Source organism: Hippocampus zosterae, chromosome 9 (assembly GCF_025434085.1).
Source record: "Hippocampus zosterae strain Florida chromosome 9, ASM2543408v3, whole genome shotgun sequence".
Lineage (NCBI taxonomy): Eukaryota > Metazoa > Chordata > Actinopteri > Syngnathiformes > Syngnathidae > Hippocampus > Hippocampus zosterae.
This window is the reverse complement of record NC_067459.1, coordinates 16,478,874-16,500,759: the sequence shown is the minus strand read 5'-3', so window position 1 is coordinate 16,500,759 and position 21,886 is coordinate 16,478,874. Positions and strand designations below refer to the sequence as shown.

Genomic DNA, 21,886 nt, shown 5'->3' with positions numbered 1-21,886 from the left:
ACCACCATCAGTGTGACCCCTTTTGCTGATCCCCTTTGGGAAATTCATGACCAAATCCCGAGAAACCGAAGAGTATTAATCACTTTTTGATGGCTATTGCGGCTGTTGGGGGAGATCTGTATACGTAAAAAATGTAGAAAGGTAGCCTGGGATCTGATGGATGGTGGTGATTTATCAAGGAGGATCGGGTGTAGCGGGTGGGTGGGGGTAATGGCATGTAGAGCTGTTATATAACAAATGCCCCTCGTCACCTAAAAGCGGTCTAATCTAATGTGAATTTGACTATAATCCGCTTGACATACTGCAGCCTCGCTACATTCTGTTCTCTATCTCTGAACACCGCTTCGTAATTCCTCTGTCAAGTCATGATGTAGGGTCAAATTTGCACTTTGCCGTTTGGTCGCTTGCCTTCCCGTCCTAACCCAGCAGGATATTTTGCCATTTCAACTGCAGAATTGAGCTGATTTGTCGTTCTAAAGGCTATTATCTCAACAGTAAGGGTACTTTAGGCTGCCTTTAGTTTCTTACGTTTTTTTTAATGTCTTGAGTTGAGAGCAAAAATTTGAGTTACAAGCGTAAGCAATGGTGGCGGCGAATTTCGCAACAAGCGGCAGTTAGAAGACAGGGAGCAATTCTTCAAAAAATAGCCCAATATCTTGCTTCCAGCTATTTAGTACCACTTTGAGGTGAAAATTACTTAAACCACAGATGGGTTAACAATACTAGCATGACCGTCAAGGTAAGTATGAACCTTTACACAATGTCTGTTTGAACACAAGCGATAGAAACACAAGGAGACAGACAATACAGTGCAGTGATATTCACGGGCATACGTTCTTTATCCTCGGCAAAAAACAAATTGATTAACATTATCATTGTTTAGATAAGATGGTCTTCTGTGTTTCTGGAACGAGCTATAACAAATATCGCGAGTGATCCCTGACCTCACACACTAATGTTTTTCTGAGGGGTAGACCAACTCCACAAACATCCACCTCAACTTGCCTCTAGGCTTTAACTCGGACTTAAACTGCTCGCCCCAACACTGACTGTTCTACTCGCCACTTGATTATATCCAGATGCTGTCGGGGAAAATCTTGCAGGATTGATTCGGCTCCCATAAATCTCTCAGTATAGTTTAGGGTTACCAGACAGCGGTGAAATGTGCATTTGGCACAATTAGTGAAAGGCGCATGATGTGTGCAAATACGAAGCCATTCACATGCAAATGCGGCTCAGTGTTTGCATGTTTTGTGATTCATAGCTTGAGCACTCTTGTGACTTGCTTGTGTGTTATTACTATACATCATCATTAAGATATGAAACCTGAATACCGAAGGGATTTGATTGCAAGCTCCATTTAATTTTAATAACTGCAGGGGTAGGTTAATAATTTGTGCCAAAACTCTAATGTGAAACATTCATTATTGTCAACAAAAGTATTCTATGCAACAGTTTAATAAAAGTCTACAAACACCATATTCACTGTCCCTATTCTCTCGATAAAATGCCACAAGATGTCATCAAAGCCTTGGCCGATAGGAAAGTAGTAATTGATGTCAAGAAAGTATGTGGAAGTGATACAGCTTGACTGTTCTTAGGTCTTTGAAATCAAAGGGAGGAGTTATGTTTAGCCAGGGTTGTTGGCAAAAGTTACGGAGAGTCTTTACCGCAAGTCTGTTTGAAATCAATAGGTGGTGGGTTCGTGTCGGAAAAAACGTCTGGACAACCGGACGGTTGTGTTGCATGAATTTTATTTTTTATTTTTTTTAATCTTGGTTGTGTTGCATGAATTGGTGCAGGAGTTTGACAATTTCTGACCGTCTGCGAGGCAATGAAAGTATTTGAACGTGAACCAATGAGTGTCTGAATATAATTGGCTAAATGAGTTGGGGGCGGGGCCTGTCCAACCAAAGACGACAGAGGAGTGAGTGTATGGGTTTGTGTTTGGAGCGGCGCAACTGAGAAAAATGTCAATGATCTCATCAATGAATCGAAGTTGCCTTGACTAACATCACCTTGTCAACTACAAAAGATTTAAAGTTGCTTTAGCCCAATGTATTATCGTATGATTTATATGAATAAGAGAGACATTACAAGACTTTGTGTTTCTCCGTCAGGCAGGAGGTCCAATAAATCACCCTCACGGGAAGGCTGGAGAGAAGACGATGAAGCTTCGCGACTCAACAGCCTATCATTCCACGCCTGTGCAAGAAAACACAAAGCATTATCTTCAAATGTTTCATCTGAATAAATACACATATTGATGGAATCACCGCCTCACCGCATCTGTCGAGGGGATGATCATGAAGTCGCTATCATACAGGTCCAAAGGCCTCGGCTGAGCTCCGCCGTTGGAAAGGAGTGACGGCTGCTGTCTCTTGTCCGACCTGCACATCTGCTTGTCGACCCGCGCCGTCCCTCCCCCGGCGTCGGAGCTTAGCTTCCGGACTGGGCTGGTGAGCCACTTCTTCAAGGCGCTGACGGGGTGCCGTGATCTTCCAGAGCCCGGGCTGGAGCTGCCTGAGGCCCGGTGGGGCGCCGAGCCCAGCGCCAGGTTAATGGTACTGTCGACGGTCGCCACGGAGTATGACTCTGCTGTGGGGAGCAGAGCGGTTAATTGTGGGAGTTTGTCCTCTTGGGTCACAAGCTTCAAACAGCCTTCTGCACAAAAATGTTCAATTTCCTGTGCTGAGCCCTCGCTGAAACTTAAGTCGCTGCAACTGCTGTGCCCATTGCTACGACATTTTTATTCTTACTACAGATTTGTTCCTGAGACTGTAATGCTATGCAATAGCTGTCTGAGATGTGTGATGTATCTCAGGCAATTGATAGAATAATGCATGCAAATTATCCATTTGAACTTTTTGTATGTTCCGCAAAGCAGATAGGAATTACACCGTACAGTTACACACACACTGAACTCATAAAAAGGGGTTATAGCCGGGTAAATATAAACTAAAATGAAATTATGTATCCGGGCTGGTTGCAAAATGGACTGCTAGTGAAAGTATAAACCTCAAGACAGTCACATCTCAGTTCATAATTTTCATTCATCGAGACTTCAATATGTGATCCTGTCATGCCACAGCTGTTTTTTTCCTCCCCCAACTTTCAGCTTTAACATCGTGTCTTCTAATCTTCACACACAGTGTTTCCACAGAGAACCCTAACATTAACATGTCACCCATTCATTTTAGTTGTCCAGGACTATATTGCCATAAGCCAGTAGTCCCTGTCAGCACATTTATGGGAGCTTTAATCACAATGACAAGTCTGGAAGAGGCCAGTGAATATATGTGGCCGGGCGTTTGTCCAGACTGCCATAAGGCCATTGAACAAGAGACCATACAAAGTGGAAAGTACAAATGCAGATGGTCATGCATTACCAATCCCAATACACAAACGTTCAATGTATTGGTGAAAACATGAGAGGAGAATGGTTACTGTCCGGTGGCCGACTGGTTAGCATGTCGGCCTCACGGTGCAGAGGTGCATGTTCTCCCCTTGGGTGCATGGGTTTTCTCCGGGTACTCCGGTTTCCTCCTATATTCCAAAAACATGCGTGGCAGGTTATTGCTACACTCTGTCACTAGGTGTGAGTGTGAGTGCGAATGGTTGTTCGTCTACGTTTGTCCTGCGAATGGTTGGCAACCAGTTCAGGGTGTCCCCTGCCTACTGCCCGAAGACAGCTGGGAGAGGCTCCAGTACGCCTAAGACCCTCGTGAGGATAAGTGGATCTGAGAATGGATGGATGGTTGAATATAAAGCTTTCGTAGATGACAAAATTGCCATTCAGAACAACCCCTGATGAAAAAGATGCTGTAATTCAATTACAGGCGGCATTTAGCAGGAATTTCCAATTTATACTCCACTTTGTGCCAAGCTTTGTACTTTGTATGTTTTCGTTTGGTCACGTCAGTATCCAGAACAATCCTTGACTCTACCAGCTTGCATATCTTTACCTACAGCGATGGGTTGGTTTGAGCGTGTTAAATAATTTCAAGTCGAAAGAATGTCCAAGTGGCCTTTGCATCCTTCAATAAATCTGTATGCGGCCCTTGGAAGAAAAACGTTGTACACCCTTGTTCTAAATCTTGAGTGATGGTCACCACTGTAATGTTCAAATTGCTGCTGAGGTGCACGTTAGTGTTTGTTTGAGGAGCTTATGTAACGGGCCATTTTCCCACAGAGCAACAGCTGGACGTCCATCCGGACCCGAGGGTGTCAGCAGTGCGCGCAGACACCAACGCTGGGATTTCAACCTTGCATGTAGGCTCCATAGGCAGGAAAATGAAGGCTGAACCACGGCAAACTAAAGCTGATTTGTGAGAGTTGTCAGCGCCTCTAGTCAGCCGTGCCGTGTTGACAGGTGGATTAAAGGCGGCTGAAGGTGATTGAAAAAGACAAACGTCAGCAAGGACACAAAATCACCGATAGAAATCTCTGAATTTTTTCAACAGCGGTTGTTTGTGTCCACTGCATTGCTGATGTAAGCAACGATTTGGATTGATCAATTGTAAGGAATTCAACATATATATAGATTACGGTATATGTTACTGCAGCTGGGAATAATTTGCGCTGTTTATGCATGCATGCAAATCTGAGAATGCGTTAAAACGTTCACTCACTTCATATTTTCATATTTTACCAGGGCTCTGATGAGACAAACTTATCAAAATGTTTTAGTGGTTTGTTGACCGCGACTCAAAGTCAAGACTAAAAATGCTCATCATCAGGTGTATGACCTTTATTTTATTTTTTTAGATGCTTCTTTAACACTTCACTGAGTATAAGCGCGATGAAAGTGATGCATACATGTAATTTGTGAATCACGTGTGCCAGGGAGCTCAAGACTGACTGCTGCTTCATATTTTTGCTCAGACTAATAGATGAAATCCTCATTAAAACTAAATCCTGGCACAGCCTTCCTGTTGAGTATTTGCAGGGGGTGAAATGCACGGTTAAATATAACACAGACTGACTGGAATTTCACTCAGTGAAGCTCATGACGTTTGATTTGCTCTGGATGTCGTTTCTGCAGCTAGCTTGTTTTACAACATTGTGGGTCGAATCCCCAGACGAGAGCACGGAAAAAATTTCCGCCGCTTTGAAATTTTTCATCCTGTTTTTATGTTCAAATACAATGTGTCACGCATGTTTACTTGCCTGAACATTCCACAAATAAACAGTCTGAATAAAGTATCATCGGATTGACAGATGCTGCAGACCAGTATTTCTTCAAACTGTTTACTCCTCGGATAATATTTGGCTCCTTCAGTATGGCCATGATTACTGACACTACAATACAGTTGCATAGTAGGTCCATGTGTTCATCAAAAAAGTGGTGGAGGCTTTCTGCTTCAAAAGTATATTCCCACTCACAGCCAGAAGAAGATATGTGTTGAAAACGTGGAAAGACTGGGGAAGCATTTCGCACAGAATTGCTGAGATATCGCGGGGTTTTTTTCACTCTCTGTTATCCGGATTTTTTTGGCTGCGGACGAAACACGGGCGAGATGACGCAACCAAAGAACAGCTTTCTTACTGATCATACCTATGCCCATTTCTACCACTACAACATGCAGTTAGCATCAAGCTATGCCTACCAGCCGTCCCAAAGCCCAAAAAACAAAAATCCTTCTTCCCTGAAGTTTTACTTGTCATGGCTAACCACACTCAAGTGAGGCTTATCACCTGCTTTATTCTCTTTTCATGACCCAGAGCCAACCCTGGAAAGGATTAAAAAAAAAAAAAAAAATAATAATAATATGGAATCAGGCGGCCCGGTAGTCCAGTGGTTAGCACGTCGGCTTCACAGTGCGGAGGTACCGGGTTCGATTCCGGCTCCGGCCTCCCTGTGTGGAGTTTGCATGTTCTCGAATCAGCAACATTTTTGCTCGACATGTAAATTTGAAGTTGAACAATGAATCTTAAGACTATTTAATGCACATGTGTTATATCTAGGTAGTCATGGTTGGTTTCTCATCAATTCCCTTCAAATACCATAAAAACTCCTCCAAGGCTTAATTTTTACAAGTGACACATTCATCATCAGCATCCATTCACATCTGCAATCAGTCCGTGAGCAACTGGAACAACACTGGATTTAAGGGTCAAGGCAGTGATGCGTGTGCATGCACGTGTTAGTGTGTGTCTTTGTGTTTAGTTGCTTTGGCTCCAGACCACTTCTACGAGAGTATTGAGTTCGTTTACCACACACAGGATGTATACAAAATTACCAACATTATACAGCAGAACAAAACACAGAATAATGTCTGCCACCAAATATTGATGCTGTACTCATAATTAGAGGCATTTGCGTACATATACAGTGAAGCTCGCTTATGTAAATAAAACCTTTTGTAAAGAAATATTTGAAACGTTTTTTTTTCAGATTTTCGATAACCGTTTCTTGTGCCGAGGCTTTTTTTTTTTCACTGAAAAAAAATATTAAACAAAACAAAATGCAGTCAATTGCCATGGTGGAATACAAGAGCATTTAACTTTTTCTGCTTGTCACTATATGTCACAAGCACACCATAGATAGATGAATAAAGACACTCTATTTAAAGACACTCAGAATAATTTTTGGACTTATTTCATGAAATTGGACAATTTTCAGGGCGCACCTCTCAAGTTACGCTGGTGGGGAATCGCCGTTATTTCCAGAATATGGTGCTGTGTCAGTTTTTTCCATTTACCATGAAGCCTATAAGTGATAAACATCTATTTAATCCAAACAGCACATTTTACAGCTGGTTTGTAAGGAACAAACGTGCAGTAGGATTCCGTGAAATACGGATAATATTCAAACATTACAGAAAAGTCTGATGAGAAATGTAGGAGAAAGTAAGGAAGCAAATGCTAGATAACGTACGGAAGGGTTTTTGAGGCAAGCATCCACGTATCGTACCTCTCACTTGGACAAAGCAGCATCCACATTTACGGAGCAGTTTTCTCAACAGGTGCTGGCACCCGCATCCCCGTTGCCGGTGACCCCCTCTCATGACCATCCTTTGCCACTGGCACATTCAAAAGTCACATCCAATGCAAGCATAGTGGTGGATAAACAGGGACACACTATTCCGGTGGTAATCCCCAGAGGAAAAGACATAAATATTGCCTTGTAGTTCTTTTCCAAAGAGAAAATGCAGCCAAACTAGTCTAAAAACACTCTAGCTCGTTGTGGCCAGACAGTGAGCGAAGAGAGTATGAGAGGGACGATAAGTACTTGAAGGGCTGACAGAGAGGGAAGGGCGGGTGTCGGGATATGTGATGAGGGTGGATATAACATGCACACATGGCTGAGCTCGCATCAAAATCCTAGCCCCGCCTCCTCTCACCCTCTTTTGCTTCCCCAATATGCTTTTACACTCTACTTCTGTTTTGGTAAGAAGCTTGCTTAATAATGGAAATTACATCCACTAAGAGGAACGAGAATAAGAATTTGAGACACTAAAATGGGGACTACAATCCAATTTTGGCATTCCTCGAGTTAATGAATCCGAATGTACCACTCTTGCAGCAACACATGTAGACACACATGTAGACTTTTGTGACTACAGGTAGCAAAGAACCACCAACAGGTGGAAATATCAACAGTGATATAAAATGGCAGGACGGAGGCGGTCAGATTTAATCTCAAAACCAAGATTAAGTATTCATGACTGGATGATCTTCCGAGTACAGCTGTCCGATCATATGGCAGCCGCTAGTGTGATTCCAATACACATATACTCGCATGAACCCAAACATGGAAATAGTCACTGAAGAAAAAGATTCAGATTTTTATTCACCAGTGAGAATAATAAACTTTTATTATAAATGTGCTTGATCAGCACAACATGAGTGCTAATCAATTGGAGTGTGTTGGATTCGCGCCCACAAGATAAACTATAAATGACTATAACCTATATAACATTCAATATTTAATCATGTGGTCAAAATTGAGAGGGGGAGGGGGTCGGTGTGAGGGGGGGCAGCTAAACTCTCAACTTGATCATAAAGTGTCCCACTTCAATTTTATTAGGGGAATGTTTGCTTCACTTTGTTAGCTGTATTACCCAATTCTCTTTTTTCCCTTTTGTCACCAAATACCTTCTTAAAACAACGATAGTATTTATATTTGCTTGTCACGAATTTCCATGAATTCTGATTTGAGAAGAAGAGGACAATAGGGCCAATAGTCGTTAAAGTGTTTGTGACTTAAACATCAATTCAATTAAATATGATCGTTAATTATTATTATCAAAGACTCAAATACACACTTTATGATAGTTATTATTATTTTGGTTTGTTACCTTTCCATCCTGCAGCCACGCTGAACCTCCTGGCCCACTTGAATTCCATCTTAGTATGTTGATTACTGTCAGTCAACAGTATCTGTTTGCTGCTTTCTGAAATCTTACACAAAGTATGCGTGTCAAACCTGCACAAATGGCTTTGTTTACATTTATAGTGCTTGAGAAATGTTGACTAGTTCAAGGGATAAATAAATTGATGTGGAGATTAGGCTCAAAATGTCACATTTAAATGTTTTTTTAATCCCTAGTCACACTTTTCGCTCTGCTAATTTTGCTTCAGTTTGAGTGGTTTCTTATCTTATCAGCGGAATTTCTCTGATTGCACTAAACTTAACACCACAATTAGAAAAGCGAAATGGAAAGCTAGCATGATTTCCAAAGCAACAATAAAAGAGAGAAAACAAACTTGGATGTAGGACATGAATTGAAAGTATGACCGAAAGGTGTGTAAGAATATTATCAAATCTTTGAGTTAGTTACAAATGTCAAGAGTTACTTCCAAAGTACAGCACAATAAGAAAATAATCACAACATACATATCAACGAATTTGGTGTAAGGGCAAGATTTGCGAAAGCAAATTTCTAAAGCAAAAAAAGAAATAAAAAAGCATAAGCAGCAGTTAGATTTAGAAAATGAATGATTTAAATTTCACATCATTTACATAACGAAATACTCAATTTTTCAACCTTGTGTCGCTTCAGTTGTTCCGTCCTCCCTTGTATTTTTGCCAAATTCTTCATTGTTCACCTCGTGCTCTTGTCCTCCTCATGAATCAATGTTCCCTCTTCATCTCCAGATCTTCCTCATTCCTTGTATCCTCTGGAAATGGACAAGGGAAGTGTTAGACAAACATGTCAGTCAGTGTGTTTGGCTTTCACTCCAGGAGAACAAAAGAACAGAAGCTTTCTTCTTCTGGACACATGCGGACAGCTGGTCAGATGCAGAGGGATCGCTCCTCAAACAACTCCAGATAGGAGGGGAGGGAGGGGGTTTGATGTGTCCAGACAGGCCCACAGCCACGTCCCACGAGTCCCATGGGCTCATTCCCACAGCAGGCCTTTGAACTGTCTCAGAAAAGCTGAATAACTATCGTCATGAACATTTATCGAAAAAGTGGTTACAGTGACAGTTTACAGCTCCCTGAGTGATTTCACACTTTTCTCATATTTGTTTTCTACAAACATTCACAGACTGTGTATAAAAACGTAAAAACACACTAAACGCCCGAAAACGAAACTTCAGATTTTAACCAATTTGGAAAATTAACATTTCAGTCGCATGTGTTGTAAAGGTACTTTTTTTTCACCCTACCATGTTGTTTTCACCCATCTAACAGGAGCAGGGCAAGAAAGGAGGATAAAGGTTAGAGGTAGCGCTTCTTAAATCCAGATGTCAGATAAGGCAATGATCCAAGTCCATTCTACTTTGTCAATGAAAAAAATGGATGGGACTCATTTTCCCTGTACATTGTAACCTCTGACTCGGGTTTCACAACAAACTTTCCCATAGGAAATAATGGAATTCCCAGGGACAAGTTGACATTTTTTATCTTTATTAACTATACTGATATTCAAGTAACATTTATCATTCCTAAATGTAATTACCGGTACATCCAATCAACCCATAACAGGCACTTGGGCTTAAAAAAACCCCAACATGTTGTTTTTCCCCATTTTTTAACTTATTCTCTTTTCATGTTCTCCTTCTCTTTACAGCCCATGAAGGCGCTGTATGTATATTATCAAGTCTCAAAATAAACGGGTTTTCACTGCAGTTAAAAAGGCAAAATTAGTATCTTTCGCATTATCAAATCACATTGAATAATAGCGAGACCAATCATCAACCGCGGTCCCAAAAAGTTTCGCTTGACCGTGGATGTTCGCGCGTTTCTTCCAACTACTGTGTCGAGTAGCGCCCACGAGCTAGTAACAAGCTTCGGCTGGCTACTCGTGTGGCGACTTTGTGAAATTGCTCCTTACTAAGCGACACATAACAGCAGCAAAAGCATGAACAGACACACAGCGTGGTGAAATAAAAACTACAAAAAAAAATCTAAGACAAAAGAGCAGATGCGAAGAATGGGGAGCGAGGAAACAGTCATATCTGTTGGGTGTATTACAGGACAAAATTACCATAGATTACAGTACATCTTGCGTTTTAAATCAATTTAGTTTAGCCTCTCAACAAGAAAATGCAGTTTGCTACTCTACAGAATAAGGAAAAACAAGCCAACAGATGAATATATTAAAAATGCTCCACAAAAATTGTTCCTCCTCATATGAATTCATAGGATCGCAAAACTGTTCCGCAAAGAGAAAATATTTATTTTGAGCCTTGTGTGCGTGTATATAATATATATATATATATATATATATATATATATATAAACACATCTAGCGGCCCGGTGGTCCAGTGGTTAGCACGTCGGCTTCACAGTGCAGAGGTACTGGGTTCGATTCCAGCTCCGGCCTCCCTGTGTGGAGTTTGCATGTTCTCCCCGGGCTTGCGTGGGTTTTCTCCGGGTGCTCCGGTTTCCTCCCACATTCCAAAAACATGCGTGGGAGGCTGATTGAACACTCTAAATTGTCCCTAGGCGTGAGTGTGAGTGAGGTTGTTCGTTTCTGTGTGCCCTGCGATTGGCTGGCAACCGATTCAGGGTGTCCCCCGCCTACTGCCCAAAGACAGCTGGGATAGGCTCCAGCACCCCCCGCGACCCTAGTGAGGATCAAGCGGCTCGGAAGATGAATGAATGAATGAATGAATAAACACATCTATATTTATAATCTCTCTCAACATGACACAAGGGCTGATGGAGGCTACATTCTGGCAAAATTCGCCATCTTGTGGTGGATTTTACGCACGACGTCACCCAACACAGCCTGTCGTTGTTTGCACACACACACACATACATACATATATATACTGTATATAAAATCTCTCTCTCGTGTGTATATGTGTGATTTGTATACTGTACATTGATAATCTCTCTCTCTCCCTCTCTCTCTCTCTCTCTCTCTCAACATGACACAAGGGCTGATGAGGGCTGCATTCTGTGTGTCTGGCAAAGTTCGCCATCTTGTGGTGGATCTTACGCACGACGTCACCCAACACAGCCTTTCGCTGTTCGGTCCCATTTGTTGGGAGCGTGTTGGTTCTCACTGGCGGGATTAATCCAGCACTGTGCGTGACAGTCAATTCGTGAGATTCCTTTGGTCTTGCTTGACCAATTTACGTAACTCCAAATTGTTGACTCATTCATGTCCTCTTTACAACAACAAAAAAGATTGCACAATGGGAGATATTTTTTACACACATTTTCATCAGAAATCACAAATTGTAGGACACTATTTTCACAGCATTGAGACAAAGATTAAATGCAAAGTTGTTGGTTATGATGCAGTGATTGATGAGAGATTATCAGAAAATATCCAATTTCATTAATTTGCTCTTAAAAAAGTGATGAAAAAAATCTGTGATCAAAAAATATGTTTGATCATAAATCGATAATTAATTAATATTTTTTGGGGTACAGGCTGATGGGTTTGAATTTGATCAACAACATTATATTACAGGTACAAATATTTTTAGTGTTAGAAAAGACGTCTTCAATTCACCATTTTTAACCCAGCTATGCTGGTCTACTATAACTCCTGGGTGGGGTGGTTCAACTTTGGCAGTACGTTGCGGGACCCAATTAACCCATGTCGGGTTATTTTTAATCCAGCAGTTTTAGGGACGAGCACGTATTTTTGCCCTGATTAAATACAATTTTCAAGATACGAGGTAACTTTGTCCAGTGGTCAGTCTTTTGAACGGCTCAGCCTAAATACAAACCATCTTAACGTTTTATAACCTGTTCTATTTTTGGTATGTTTTCTATAGACGCTGACTGGTTGTTTTCCTGTATGTGATAAGTAAAGTATATGTAGAACAGAATCACAAATTAGTTCACAGTTTAAAATTTGAACAAACAGTCTACTGGACTAGACAAAAAAATACAGAACCTAAACAAGCAGTAACACATGAAATGGTATGAAAAAAATAAACATCTTAACATGACTAAAATCTAACAATGGCCTGTTTTCAGCAGTGTTGCGCTTGGTACAGTCCATCAAACATAGAAGACTGTCGGAAATATAAAAACGAACAAGGACATAATTGTCACAGAACGAAGTCAAGTCAAACTTTACATTAGGTAGCTAGCTAGCTAGCTAGACAGACAGATAGATAGATGCTGTTGACGGACGCCCCACGTGACAGAGGTTATTCTGAGGTGCGGGGTTATTCCTTATTTAGCTGGCGTGTGCGCTCAGCAAGTCATTTAATTCCTGATCCAGTTACTTAACTGTGAGGGCCCTCACATGGCGCCACCCACCCCATGACGGCCAGGTAATACAGCCATAATCTCTGACCGGTGGACTCTTGCTGCCACTTTCTTCGTAAACAAACCATTTCATGAGTGTTTTAGACGTCGCGATCGAATTGTAATGGTTTTCTTTCACCTTGGCTACATTATTCCATCCCGTCTGTGATTCCCTGTTAGATGTAACCAGAGGATAGACGTCATTTCACCTGACTCTGCTGGTGGAAAATGGCCACCGCGGCACAGGACCCTCACTTGGGTGCAGGCCCCGATGATGAGGACGGGTCTCCGTCGGGTTGGGACTCAGACAGCATCCTGTCCGACGACTCTGTGCTGCCAGACTACACGCCGGAGACATCCGACGGGTCAACGGCATGCACGCTGTACCAAGCATGCGCCCGTAATGACCTGGCCTCTCTGCGCAGGGTTCTGGAGAGAGGGGTGACAAGGGAAGAGGTCATGGACTTGGACATCAATAACTGGGTAAGGCTCATGTTCGGGCGTGATAGAGAAGACATGTTACGGATTTCGGCTACTGGGATGTTATTCCGTTCAGTTGTTGAGTTTCAACTCATGTTTCCTAGAAGATGCACACATAGACTTCAGAAAAGAAATATGAGTGGACGGTATAAAACACCACCTGAAGCACTACATGATTGATAATAGCAAAACCTAAAAATTCCTCTCACCACCCCATTCCAAGAGGATTAGATCATCCTAGAAAATACAAACATCCCAGGGGTGCTCCAAAAGCCCGGCAAGTGCAAATGTTTTCCACAAAAATCGTTGGATGCACGTTCTTAAAATATGACTATAGCTGTTCAGAAAAAGCTTTAAAGTGGACTTCAACAGATTCATAGCAGCATCTAAATTGCTTGACCAGACGTCCATTTATCATGTTCCTGTAAACTACGTTCAACAGAATGGCTTGATGGTGGCTTGCTGCAAAGGATTCATAGACATTATATATGGTCTTAATACCTGCCCCTACATAGACATCAACCATCAGGACAACGAAGGCAACACAGCACTGATGATTGCATCCCAAGCAGGTAGGTCACAACTAAACCCTACATTGCAGCCAGAGAAATTTGTCATCCCAACAATGTCCGCCTCTCCCTATATATAGTCAAATATTGTTTAAGTACTTCAGACTGATGCTTTTTCTTTTAATCCTCAGGTCACGTGAACTCGGTCATGTACCTTCTAAACTATTACCCGGGAATAGACACAGAAATAAAAGACTGCCGTGGCTTCACAGCCCTCATCAAAGCTGCAATGACGGGCCGCGATGACGTTGTTGCTGCGCTCGTGATGGCCGGTATGTGAGATAATTTCACGATGAAGATTAAGTTCACATTTTCTGATCTTTATATCAAGGCACCATTTGCAACAAGACTCTCACACAGGAGCTTTTCAACTATGATGACAGAGATCTTTTTTGAAACCTGGCCATTATCCTATTAACCTCCAAACGTTCAGTTCTAGAATAGCTGGCCAGGCTGTTGAGCTGTTCATATTTTAAGCCAGCTAACTTTGTCCGCCAGAGTATGACGCCAGACGGGTTTAAGGGATCATTCTGAACATATTATCACAAGAAAAAAAATCACCTGTAATCAGTGATTTTCAGATCAGGAACTCTACCTCTGCCACAAGTGGAGATCTCTTATAAATGTACTTTGCACATATCGATCCCGTGTGTCTACACGCCATGGAGAGAGTGCAGCTCTCTCTGCACTGAATTTAAAGGGAATGAGGGGAGCCGCTTCGTTTGGCCAGACGTCGACTGTGTTCTGTCCGTTTCACCATGACGCCTTCTTGTGCCCCTTTCTAGCTGCGCCTATGTACGAAAACGCCCCCCAAAAAAGAAAATTCCACCAATGCGCACAGTTAGATTGCACTTTAAACTAGACTAGCGCTGGCGGCAAAAATGTGGCCCGATTTCTCTCATGGCAGTGGGCAGCTATGCGAATTTTGAGGTTTGGACTGCTGGAGTTGTTTTCTTGTCAGGAGTGCTATATGTATCACAAGCATCGGTGAAGTGACACAGTGAAACACGATTTGCAAAATGTGACGTGCATTGTTAATTTTACAAACTTACATTTGCAGAATGTTTTCTTGCTATATGGTGGCATAAAAGGACAAAAATAACAACTCCAATAGTGCCAAGTATGAATGGCATTGATATTCTATGCCTCTTTTTGTGTAGGAGCTGACATTCATGTAACAGACACCACGAGAGGAAAGTGCGCTCAGGACTGGGCGCTAAAAACAGGTCGCTATGAGACACTGTATCGTCTGCGCCGCCTCAAAATGAGGCCAAAAGCTGAGCAGTTTTGTGAAAGCTACATCCCGGAGTGGCCTGAGCTCAAGGAAAGGGTCGCAAAGGCTATGGCGGAAAAAAGCACCCGGGAAAAAATCTCCCATCACATTAAGAACACATTTGGATTCCGATTTCCTCATGACCCTGAGGATAACGGAGTTTTGGACCATATGGTACGGATGACCACCAGTATCCACAGCCCCCTCATTTCCACTGCGTGTCGTCCACTGTGCCCCACCAGTCCCCCTGAATTGGGCAAGAGGCGACTCGCCGTACCAGAGCTGATGAAGAAACATTCCGAGAAGGAACTGGAGGAAAGTTCCGTGTGCCACAGCAACGGCTCCGTGTCACACATCATTCCCTCCATCCACTCGGCTGACTCCATTGCGACAACCTGCTGCGCCGACGCTGAGAGGAGGGGCAGCATCCTCTCACTGGCTTCCACTAAGGTCGCCTCCAAGTTCATCCCTCGAAGTATGGCCAGGAGAAACAGCGTGTTCCCTTCGGGATGTATCCCCCAGATCAATATCAACAGACCGACAGAGGCCACGCCAAAGAAAGAAAAGAAGAAGAAGAAGACAGAGAAAGGCTACCTAGAACCACCAAAGTGGAAATATAAGGAGCTCAAGGAAGAAAAGAAGAAGGAGAAAAAGGAGAAAGAAAAAAATGAGAAAAAAAAGAGAACACAACCACACAAAGACCAAAAATTAACATAATTTCTAAAGCTTTATTATTTCAGAAACAAAGTTATTATTATTCTTTTTTTAAATAATCACTACACGGGGCTTCAAAACAGTCATGATTGATTCATGAAGACAAATAAGCTGAGAAATACAGTTTGGAGTTCAAGCAGTGAAACATCGGTTTTCGTATGCTCTAGTTGTTGTCTTTTTTTTTGCCAAAGTTTTGTCCGGTTTTCATACATCTACTCAATTTTCATGAAGTTGAAAATGGTTGTCGATAGTCTAATCCATCCAGGTCATTTCAGGGCATAGAATTGATTGCAAAATACTTGTGAATCTGTCCATTTCATTCATTAGTTACATTTATTTCGCATTGATTTTGGTGTACTGTAGTAAAATACTTCTCCTAAAGTATATCATCATTAATATTTTTGTTGGGTAGGGTGGAATAGAAAAATTGGATTTGCATTATTTTCTATGGGAAATATTTCTTCAGTCTCTTAAAGAACATGATAGTTATTAGTTTTTTTTTTTATCAGCTTTGATACAATATGTAAAACCTATGACTACTGATTCAGTTTCTTTGGTGCAAATTATGCACCGAGGCATCGATTGCATCTACCTCATAAATTCAAAAGGCACAAACATGAGACTGCACGAGGGGTGGGCAATGTCTTGTATTTATTCATTTTTTTAAATTTCATTCATCTAATTAAATAATTCCTTTATGTATTAAATACATACAGATAATTATTTTACATTTGTGGGGGAAAATAGACATCGACAATAAATATTCATACATATTTGAATCAAATAATTGTCTCATGGGCGGCCCGGTAGTCCAGTGGTTAGCACGTTGGCTTCACAGTGCAGAGGTACCGGGTTCGATTCCAGCTCCGGCCTCCCTGTGTGGAGTTTGCATGTTCTCCCCGGGTCTGCGTGGGTTTTCTCCGGGTGCTCCGGTTTCCTCCCACATTCCAAAAACATGCGTGGCAGGCTGATTGAACACTCTAAAATTGTCCCTAGGTGTGAGTGTGAGCGTGAATGGTTGTTCGTCTCTGTGTGCCCTGCGATTGGCTGGCAACCGATTCAGGGTGTCCCCTGCCTACTGCCCGGAGACAGCTGGGATCGGCTCCAGCACCCCCCGCGACCCTAGTGAGGATCAAGCAGTCCGGAAGATGAATGAATGAATGAATAATTGTCTCATTAAACTCAATTAAATATTAATACAATGAATATGGGAATTAATTATCTACATCAACGGGGGAAAAAAATCTGATCCGAGCAAAAACATCTGGTGCTCATTTGTGAACTACACTAAAATTGTCAGTGACAACCCCTCTGAATATTGACAAACATAAGCACATTAATGAATATTAATCATTATCAAGATGTGCATTTATTTTATCGTCTGTTTCGCAAATACATGATTAACTGAATAAAATAAAACGTGTAAATTTTGTATATATGTAGTAAACTTGCATTAAAACTGAGGATGCCAGACAGTAATCCTCAAATGTGAAGAATTTAATGTATTATTTTGCCCTTTTAGATAGCTAGATAGATAGAGCTATGCAATAGTTATTTGTTATGCTTCTCAACAATTTGTGTGGTACAACTTGTACAGCCTCGAGGAGGATTTCATGTCATGTGTCCTCGCATCATCCCACTTTAGCTGGCTAACTGGGCAAAAAACGTGCTCCGATGTAGTGCAACGCTGCGCAGTTTTTTTTTCATTCGTTATGGCGAATTTACGCATTGTGCTAGTGTTCGTCAATTGTCTCATCGTGTACAGAGGCTCTGAAGGTGAGTCGCATTTTTCGTTCACCTCCGAACCAACAAGGCGAACCATTGTGGCGATCGCTGCTCGTAGCAGCATTATGCTAGTAGAGCTAGCCTTGTCACAAGATTGGCTCGCTCTTTTTTGTTTTTGTTTTTATTCTAACGCTGGAATAAAGCCATGACTGTAACTCACTTCAGTAGTGTAATCTTTCGGTTGAAGTAGAGTTGTTTTTAAAACCACTTAGTTTGTGACGTTGCCCTCGTTAAATGAAGTTATCACGTTGCGGCAACAACCAGTTCAGAGTTTATTTTTGGTGATGTTTTCTTACCGTTCATCCTCGTATTTTCTCCTGACGTTATCGGACCTGTCTAGTTGAAGTCGTTGTGTAAAATAACAGTATTAGGTGGCGCAGAACTGTGCTGAATACTTGGGAACCCGTAAATGATTAATACAAAACAGCTTTGCATGAATAGTCATATTGACAATGATAACCTTCAAGTCTCAAGCAAGTCCCAAATCAATTTAATCTAGGCAAACTCGCCCTTCTCTTTCTGTAGCCATGTTGTTCGTAAAAGCTATTTGTCATTTAGCGGTGATGGATGAATATTGAATTTAATTCAATAGAAATTGGTTAAGTTCCTGTCCGTTAAACATTTTTATTTACTTGGAGACGTTCAAAGAAATAAATAATTTCCATGACATTTGGGGCAGTACATGTTGGCTGAAGGATTATTGATCAATAAAAAAATGTTTATTTTATGTAGTGGCACCTAGCCAGTCTCATAAGACTTAATGCTGTCTCTTGTGTTGTCACGCATGATGATGGTTTGAACTCCCAAGTTTGATAAAAAAAAAAAAATTAACACATATCTTGTGACTCTCTTGGACACGAGTCTTTAATCGTGCCTGCATCTAACCCCACAGCTCTTCTGTGCAACTGCACCATTGCGGAGTGTGAGAGGACGACGGGCTTCTGGTGTGAGACGGACGGAGCCTGCATGGCCTCCACGTCGCTCATCGATGGTCAAGAGCAGCACGTTCGTACTTGCATCACCAGAGACAAACTTGAACCACCCGGACATCCCTTCTACTGTCGCAGCACGGAGGGCCTGGTCAACATCCACTGCTGTTATACCGACTACTGCAACAGCATTGACCTCAAAGTGCCATCTAGTGAGAACAAAATCTAAGTTTACATGTTTAGTGGACTCTCACAAAATAAAAACACAGTGTCCTTAACCAGCTCAGTCCACTCAACATTCACTTCTGGATTATGTAATTACTTCTGCCAGGGATGTGATGATTTCATCAGTGCCCGTTTGTTTGTTTATTTGTTTGACTCCAACTAGAGCTCTCCAGAATTGGATACAGTGGAATCGCAAAAAATGTTCAAGTTGAAGTTCAGGCTACACATTAAGGAAGAGATATGGCTCAAAATTCAAACACAAGTTGATCAATTTTAAAGTGTCCCTTTCATCCTTCCATTTTTCTATACGCGGCCCTAAAAAGTTTGGACACCCCTGCTCTAAATTGGCCATAGGAGTAAATGTGTGAATAATTTTTTTGTTTGTTTGTTTATTTATATGCGCCCTGCAATTGGTCCCCAAAGACAGCTGGGATTGGCTCCTGTTCGCCTGTGACCCTTTTGTATTACTCTTGGTTCAACTTGCTGAGCAGTAAGGATAAACGTTAGCTGAGTTATTGCATTCCATAATCATGCCGGATTAATTTTCTTCAGTGACTACGCAGTCAAGCCCCGATGAAGGTCTTTGGCCAGGTGGGAAGTGGGGGCTGCTGGAACTAGTCGCCATGATAGCGGGGCCGCTGCTCCTGCTGTGTCTGCTGCTGCTGCTCGGCCTGCTTGTGTGTCAGTACCAGCGGGGGGCCTGCAGCCACCGACAGAGGCTCGAGGTGGAAGACCCCTCCTGCGACCACCTTTACATGCCAAATGACAGGAGCCTGCAGGATTTCATTTACGATCTGTCGACATCTGGTTCCGGCTCAGGTTGGGTCAAAGTGTAATTACTGAACCGCATGCTGACTTTCATGTGCTCTGTTCAATTTTTTTGGTGGGCTTTGTGCTGTTCAGGCCTGCCTCTGTTTGTCCAAAGGACTGTGGCCAGAACAATTGTTCTGCAAGAGGTCATCGGAAAGGGGCGATTTGGTGAGGTGTGGCGAGGACGTTGGCGGGGCGGCGACGTGGCGGTGAAAATCTTCTCCTCCAGAGAAGAGCGCTCCTGGTTCCGCGAGGCTGAAATCTATCAGACCATCATGATACGCCACGAGAACATCTTGGGCTTCATCGCAGCTGACAACAAAGGTGCCCCGTCGCTTGCGTCTCAATGAGCTTTTGTAAAGAGGATGATGGATGGAACCTCCAAAGACTGTCTGATTTGGAAACCAAATTCATACCTGAACGACACTTCCGTTCATCGACAATCAAAAAAAAATTCACAGTTTTGCTTCTTATTTTGTGTTTTGTGATTTATTTGTTTTTCCCCCCCAACACTCACTTTACATTAATGGTTGACTTTCGTACCCCCCTCATTTGTTAGTAATATTACCTTTTTTAAAAAAAAGTTTTTAACATTTGGATACTTGACCAAACGCAAATGAAGAGTGAAGGTTCCACCGTATTTCCCAGCAAGACAACTGAATACTGTTTGTCGTGGTGTAGACAATGGCACATGGACTCAGCTGTGGTTGGTGTCAGACTACCACGAATACGGCTCCCTGTTCGACTACCTGAACCGCTACTCCGTCACAGCTGAAGGGATGATCAAACTGGCCTTGACTGCTGCCAGCGGCTTGGCACATCTGCACATGGAGATACTCGGAACGCAAGGTGCACCCCCCCCCCCCCCCCACCCGAAGATAAAATGCACTTTTCGGAGAACATTTGCAGTTTGACGAGTTCATGTACCAACTTTGTAGGCAAGCCGGGCATTGCCCACCGTGACCTGAAGTCCAAGAACATCCTTGTGAAGAAAAACGGCACCTGTGCCATCGCTGATCTGGGTTTAGCCGTCCGTCACGATTCTGTCACAGACACCATCGACATCGCTCCCAACCAAAGAGTGGGAACCAAGAGGTGAGACAGCCAGAGAAAATTGATTTCTGGCTATTGGTAAAAATCAGTTTTTTGTCCTCACAGGTACATGGCTCCGGAGGTTCTGGACGAGACAATCAACATGAGGCACTTTGACTCGTTCAAATGTGCTGACATCTACGCTTTGGGGCTGGTCTACTGGGAGATTGTGCGCCGCTGTAATAGTGGAGGTCAGACAAGATGTGTTTTTACTCGAGCTCTGTGCTAACAGTGGCTCTTACAACTTTTGTGTTGTCCTGTGCTTGCAGGTATCCTTGAAGAATATCAGTTGCCCTACTACGACCTGGTGCCCTCGGACCCTTCACTGGAAGACATGAAAAAGGTGGTGTGTGACCAAAACACACGACCCATCATCTCAAACTGGTGGCAGAGCCATGAGGTAATGACATGCGCTATTCCGGAACGTTTGGCTTCTGAAATTTGATGACAGCTATGTTATAAGATATACCCCTATTTTGAGTTTGTAACAGGTTAAAAAAAACAAAACAAAACAAATTCTGTCGCCAAACCGGTTTTAATTTTTATGCTAAGCAGGGTTATCTTTATCTGCTGAATGTAGATCCTAAAAGTGACTTGTAAACTAATTTACGGTAGTTAATTTTAAGATTGTAATCGGTTAAGAAACTCTGTTGCTTTTAAAATCAAGTAATCAGTAAAGTTACTTTTTCAAGGTACCTGTGGCAACACTGTTTCCCTGTATTCTACTGTCAATATTGACAGTTTAGCTTTTTTTTTGTATGTAATTGTAAACTCCCCCTTTCACGTTCCGGTGGAATTTGAATACATACTCTAGTATATCATAGGAGGCAAAGTTTTCTCCAAAATGACTTAAATCTGCTTTTCCTTCTCTTCCAGGCTTTGCGGGTTATGGGCAAAATAATGAGAGAGTGTTGGTACGCCAATGGTGCTGCCCGCTTGACCGCCCTGCGCATCAAAAAGAGCTTGTCCCAGCTTTCTGTTAAAGAGGACATTAAAGTTTGATCTGAAAGTAGCCAAACACTAGGAAAGAGCCTCTGGGAAGTGTCACATCCTTAAGTTAGCCTTCAGACGCAATGAGAATAGCTGACACTTTAACAATGACTGCAAAGTCAATAGCTTTGCGATTTTTTTTTTTTTTTTAAGGCACTGATGAACCCTACCTCACCTTCACAGAAACCTGTCTGGTTCCCGTTCAACACACCATGACAAGTATCCCTGGACTTTCCCTGCACTCTGAAGCAATCGATGACAGTGACTGGATTACATTTTTTTTTTTTGAAAAGAGTCAAAATGTAAGGTGATGGGGAGTTTCACAGTAGTCCTCAGAGGCAAAGCACTT

The 21,886-nt window shown here is 42.3% G+C and overlaps 3 protein-coding genes across 11 annotated transcripts in view; 2 read left to right on the top strand and 1 right to left on the bottom strand.

Annotated features, from left to right (window-relative positions):
- arhgef25b (Rho guanine nucleotide exchange factor (GEF) 25b) overlaps positions 1-18,042 on the bottom strand; it is a 24,171-nt gene extending 6,129 nt beyond the window's left edge. The window contains exons 1-6 of one of the 8 annotated variants that reach the window (XM_052077197.1): positions 17,788-18,042; positions 12,880-13,099; positions 8,981-9,371; positions 8,304-8,395; positions 2,285-2,595; positions 2,098-2,205 (exon numbers count right to left, since the gene is read on the bottom strand). In XM_052077197.1, coding sequence (XP_051933157.1) covers positions 2,098-2,205; positions 2,285-2,595; positions 8,304-8,352 — 468 coding nt within the window. In that variant the 5' untranslated portion in view covers positions 8,353-8,395; positions 8,981-9,371; positions 12,880-13,099; positions 17,788-18,042. Of the gene's footprint in view, positions 1-2,097; positions 2,206-2,284; positions 2,599-6,916; positions 7,351-8,303; positions 8,407-8,980; positions 10,630-12,879; positions 13,100-17,787 lie in introns of those variants that run through there. The other 7 variants (XM_052077193.1, XM_052077196.1, XM_052077191.1 and 4 more) reach the window with 7 other exon arrangements.
- Positions 12,644-16,068, top strand: ankrd33ab (ankyrin repeat domain 33Ab). The gene is given in 6 exon segments (XM_052077203.1): positions 12,644-12,696; positions 12,851-13,153; positions 13,593-13,722; positions 13,851-13,991; positions 14,880-15,664; positions 15,666-16,068. Coding segments are annotated over 5 exon segments (1,350 nt in total). The 5' UTR covers positions 12,644-12,696; positions 12,851-12,898; the 3' UTR covers positions 15,705-16,068.
- On the top strand, positions 17,236-21,886 carry LOC127608215 (activin receptor type-1B-like). 2 transcript variants are annotated; one of them, XM_052077201.1, is made up of 9 exons: positions 17,241-17,482; positions 18,384-18,632; positions 19,198-19,464; positions 19,549-19,779; positions 20,137-20,304; positions 20,394-20,550; positions 20,614-20,738; positions 20,817-20,947; positions 21,424-21,886. In XM_052077201.1, exons 1-9 carry the CDS (start codon positions 17,320-17,322, stop codon positions 21,547-21,549), a joined length of 1,617 nt encoding a protein of 538 aa, XP_051933161.1. In that variant the 5' UTR covers positions 17,241-17,319; the 3' UTR covers positions 21,550-21,886. The 2 variants fall into 2 exon arrangements, 1 of the variants encoding a protein (XP_051933161.1); XR_007964209.1 differs by lacking the exon at positions 21,424-21,886 and having other exon boundaries at positions 17,236-17,482; positions 20,598-20,738.

What these genes read in the sequence shown, in the direction of transcription:
- LOC127608215 (XM_052077201.1), top strand. Translation starts at nt 17,320, where the DNA reads ATGTCATGTGTCCTCGCATCATCCCACTTTAGCTGGCTAACTGGGCAA. An exon ending in GACATCTGGTTCCGGCTCAG is followed by an intron (nt 19,465 to 19,548) that starts GTTGGGTCAAAG and finishes TGTGCTGTTCAG; the next exon opens with GCCTGCCTCTGTTTGTCCAA. An exon ending in CATCGCAGCTGACAACAAAG is followed by an intron (nt 19,780 to 20,136) that starts GTGCCCCGTCGC and finishes GTCGTGGTGTAG; the next exon opens with ACAATGGCACATGGACTCAG.